Source organism: Pteropus vampyrus, unplaced genomic scaffold, assembly GCF_000151845.1.
Source record: "Pteropus vampyrus isolate Shadow unplaced genomic scaffold, Pvam_2.0 Scaffold18, whole genome shotgun sequence".
Lineage (NCBI taxonomy): Eukaryota > Metazoa > Chordata > Mammalia > Chiroptera > Pteropodidae > Pteropus > Pteropus vampyrus.
The window spans coordinates 4,437,736-4,440,433 of NW_011888799.1; the positions used below are offsets into that span (position 1 = coordinate 4,437,736).

Here is a 2,698-nt window from a genome sequence, read left to right on the forward strand (position 1 = left end):
CCCCCCACCCTCCTCTGCCTTTCACACGTCATATATCACTGGGCGCCCAGTCTGGGAGGAGTGCTGCCTGAGGTAAGAGGAATACAGACCTGGGAAGAAAGAGGCACTGGGAGTGGTAGAAAACAGGAGAAAAAGAGGATGAGAAGGAGTAGGGCAGGAGGAGGGTCTCCAACACTGGCTGGAAAATAGAAAACACAGAGATAGAGAGACGGAAAAGCAGAAGATGAACAGTGAAGAGCTGAGAAAGATAAACAAAAGATGCACAGCAGGCAGGCTGGTCAGCCCTGACCCCAGAACCTCCTGGACATGGTCAAAGGCCCTTGACAGGAAAGGATGGTGAAGGCAGTCACTCCAGGACAATGAGAATAACCACCTTTTTTCTCTCTCCAACCCTATCTGTCAACTGTGGAGAAGAGGCCAAATTAGCATGTGCAAACGAAAAGAATGATATTGGGTGGGGGCCTTGGTTGGAGGAGGATCTGTGCATCTTCTCGCATGGGAATGACATCCAAAACAACATGCAAATGAGTATGGCAACTTCTTAATGAAAGACCAGGCGGTTGTTTCCTTGAAGAGTCAGGCCACAAGGAATCTGGTTGTGTGTGTTTGCAGCCCGACCCTCTGGAAGTAGAGAGATGTAGGGGAACTTCCCCCAGTCCCTGAGGGGTACATGAGACCTGAGGCTTCAGAGAAGGAAACCAGAACCCGCAGTGCCAGTTGGCTGAGTTTGAATTCGAACAGGAGCTCAGGCTGGGTGGGCCCTGGAGTTTGCCAGTCTGGTATAGTGAGATAAGCCTGGGGCAGATGGCCTGGCCCACTGTTGACTGGAAAATACCCCCAGGGATCTCTGTCTCCTGCCAGGCGGGTTTTGTCAGTTTGGTTGAGTTTGGTCTAAGGTACCATCCCCCCTGAGGGCCTGCTATGTATGTACCTGGCCAAGAGCAGCCTGCTGTGGGAGGTAGAAAAGATGGTAATACGTGGACCTCAGCACCAGGATTCAGATACATGTTAGGGTAAGGAGACTTTCACTCAGATTCAGTTACCAATACCTGACATTATCCTCTGAGTGCCAAATGAGAGGTGTGGGAAAAATAAGTCCAGGGAAGGCAGAAAAGGGGCAGAGCAGTATGGGCTCACAGGAGCAAGACAGGAGGTGGCATCAGCATGCCTATACCTCCTACAGTGTGGGGTGAGGGGTCAGGCCAAGGAATAGTTTCAGAAAGGAGGGACTAAGGGGAAGGGATGAAGAGGAAGGCTCACTGTTAGCATGTTCTCTGCTCCCCAGATTTTGCCTCCTCTAGGAGAATGTGGCCTCAAGGGGCCATCTTTGTGGCCCTGCCACACCTGGGGCCCGTCCTGGTCTGGCTGCTTGCCCCTCATCGAATATCTGGTTGGTGTGATGGCCCGAGGAAGCTGCCCTGGTGCCCACCCCACAAAGTCTTGTTGCTTGTATGGACAACCATCTACTCTGTCATGGGGTGAGCACCCATTTTTCATGGTATGGCCCTGATACCCACTAGGGTGGGAACTATTACTGCATACTGACCTGCAAAGGGATGGCACCCCACCTTGCTTCTTATAGTGGGACCCTTCTGTGCATGCCTAGGATTCCAGCCAGCCCTCTTCTTCCACCCTCTCCAAGTCTCCCACCCCTCCCCCACCTCATCATGCCCCACTGCTCCCACCATCACCCCCGCCCCAGCCCTCAAATGATGCTTAGACCCACTTTCCCCCATTTCAGCTCACAAGGGTTCCCTCTTTGTAACCAGGAGTTCTGATGTCAGAGGGCTTCCTCCATTTGCCATGGAGCATCCTCCCTCTGAGCATTTCTGCCACCATCCCTCCACAGCTATGCTTCCTACCTGGTGTGGAAAGACCTGGGAGGGGGCTTTGGGCGGCCCCTGGCCCTGCCTCTTGGCCTCTATGCTGTGCAGCTCGCCATCAGCTGGACCGTCCTGATTCTCCTTTTCGCAGCCCACACCCCTGGCCTGGTAAGGTGCACAGTGCAGTAAGGTGGCACGTGAGACCACCAGAAGCAGATAACAGCAGATCAATCAGGGGCAGGCAGGTAACAGGTGGGCAGACTTCTCTGTGCTCCGGTGGAGTGCACAGAGCCTCAGGAACTTGGCTCATAGGGTCCAGGGTGCTGCAGAAAGTTCAAGGGCCCCGTACTCAGGGCACCCTTCCTGACTGTCCTGCCCCTGCTCAGGCCCTGCTTCACCTGCTGCTGCTCTATGGGCTGGTCGTGAGCACGGCACTGATCTGGCACCCTATCAACAAGCTGGCTGCCCTGCTCCTGCTGCCCTACCTGGCCTGGCTCACTGTGACTGCTTCCATCACCTACCGCCTGTGGAGGGACAGCCTGTGTTCAGAGCACCAGCCTCAGCCCATGGGACAGAAGAGCGACTGAAGCACCAGGGCACAGGATAGGAGGAGGAGGCCTGGACAGAGTTGGAAGAGGCAGACTATGGGGCTTGGGTGGGGAGACGAGGGAGCGGGAGGTAACCAGGGATTGACGAGACCCTGATGATGATTCACTCCAATGTGGCCACTGTCTTGGGTCCCCTAGTGCCAGTGTTCATTAGAATTCAGAGAAATAGGAAAAAGGAAGGAAATTTATTTTACTTAATATAATATATAATTTTTACTCAATATAAATTAACAAATCCTGTAATAATAAATATTAATTTAGTAATAT

General features: G+C 53.2%; 2 protein-coding genes across 2 annotated transcripts in view; both read left to right on the plus strand.

Annotated features, from left to right (window-relative positions):
• The first annotated feature begins 36 nt into the window (after positions 1-36).
• On the plus strand, positions 37-2,602 carry TSPO2 (translocator protein 2). Its single transcript, XM_011354571.2, has 4 exons — positions 37-72; positions 1,286-1,478; positions 1,850-1,991; positions 2,210-2,602. Exons 2-4 carry the CDS (start codon positions 1,306-1,308, stop codon positions 2,408-2,410), a joined length of 516 nt encoding a protein of 171 aa, XP_011352873.1. The 5' UTR covers positions 37-72; positions 1,286-1,305; the 3' UTR covers positions 2,411-2,602.
• The window catches only part of APOBEC2 (apolipoprotein B mRNA editing enzyme catalytic subunit 2), a 25,683-nt gene continuing 23,028 nt past the window's right edge, over positions 44-2,698 (plus strand). Inside the window, exon 1 of the mRNA XM_011354575.2 lies at positions 44-72. The gene's annotated coding sequence lies outside the window, so the exon portion shown is untranslated. The remainder of the gene's footprint in view (positions 73-2,698) is intronic.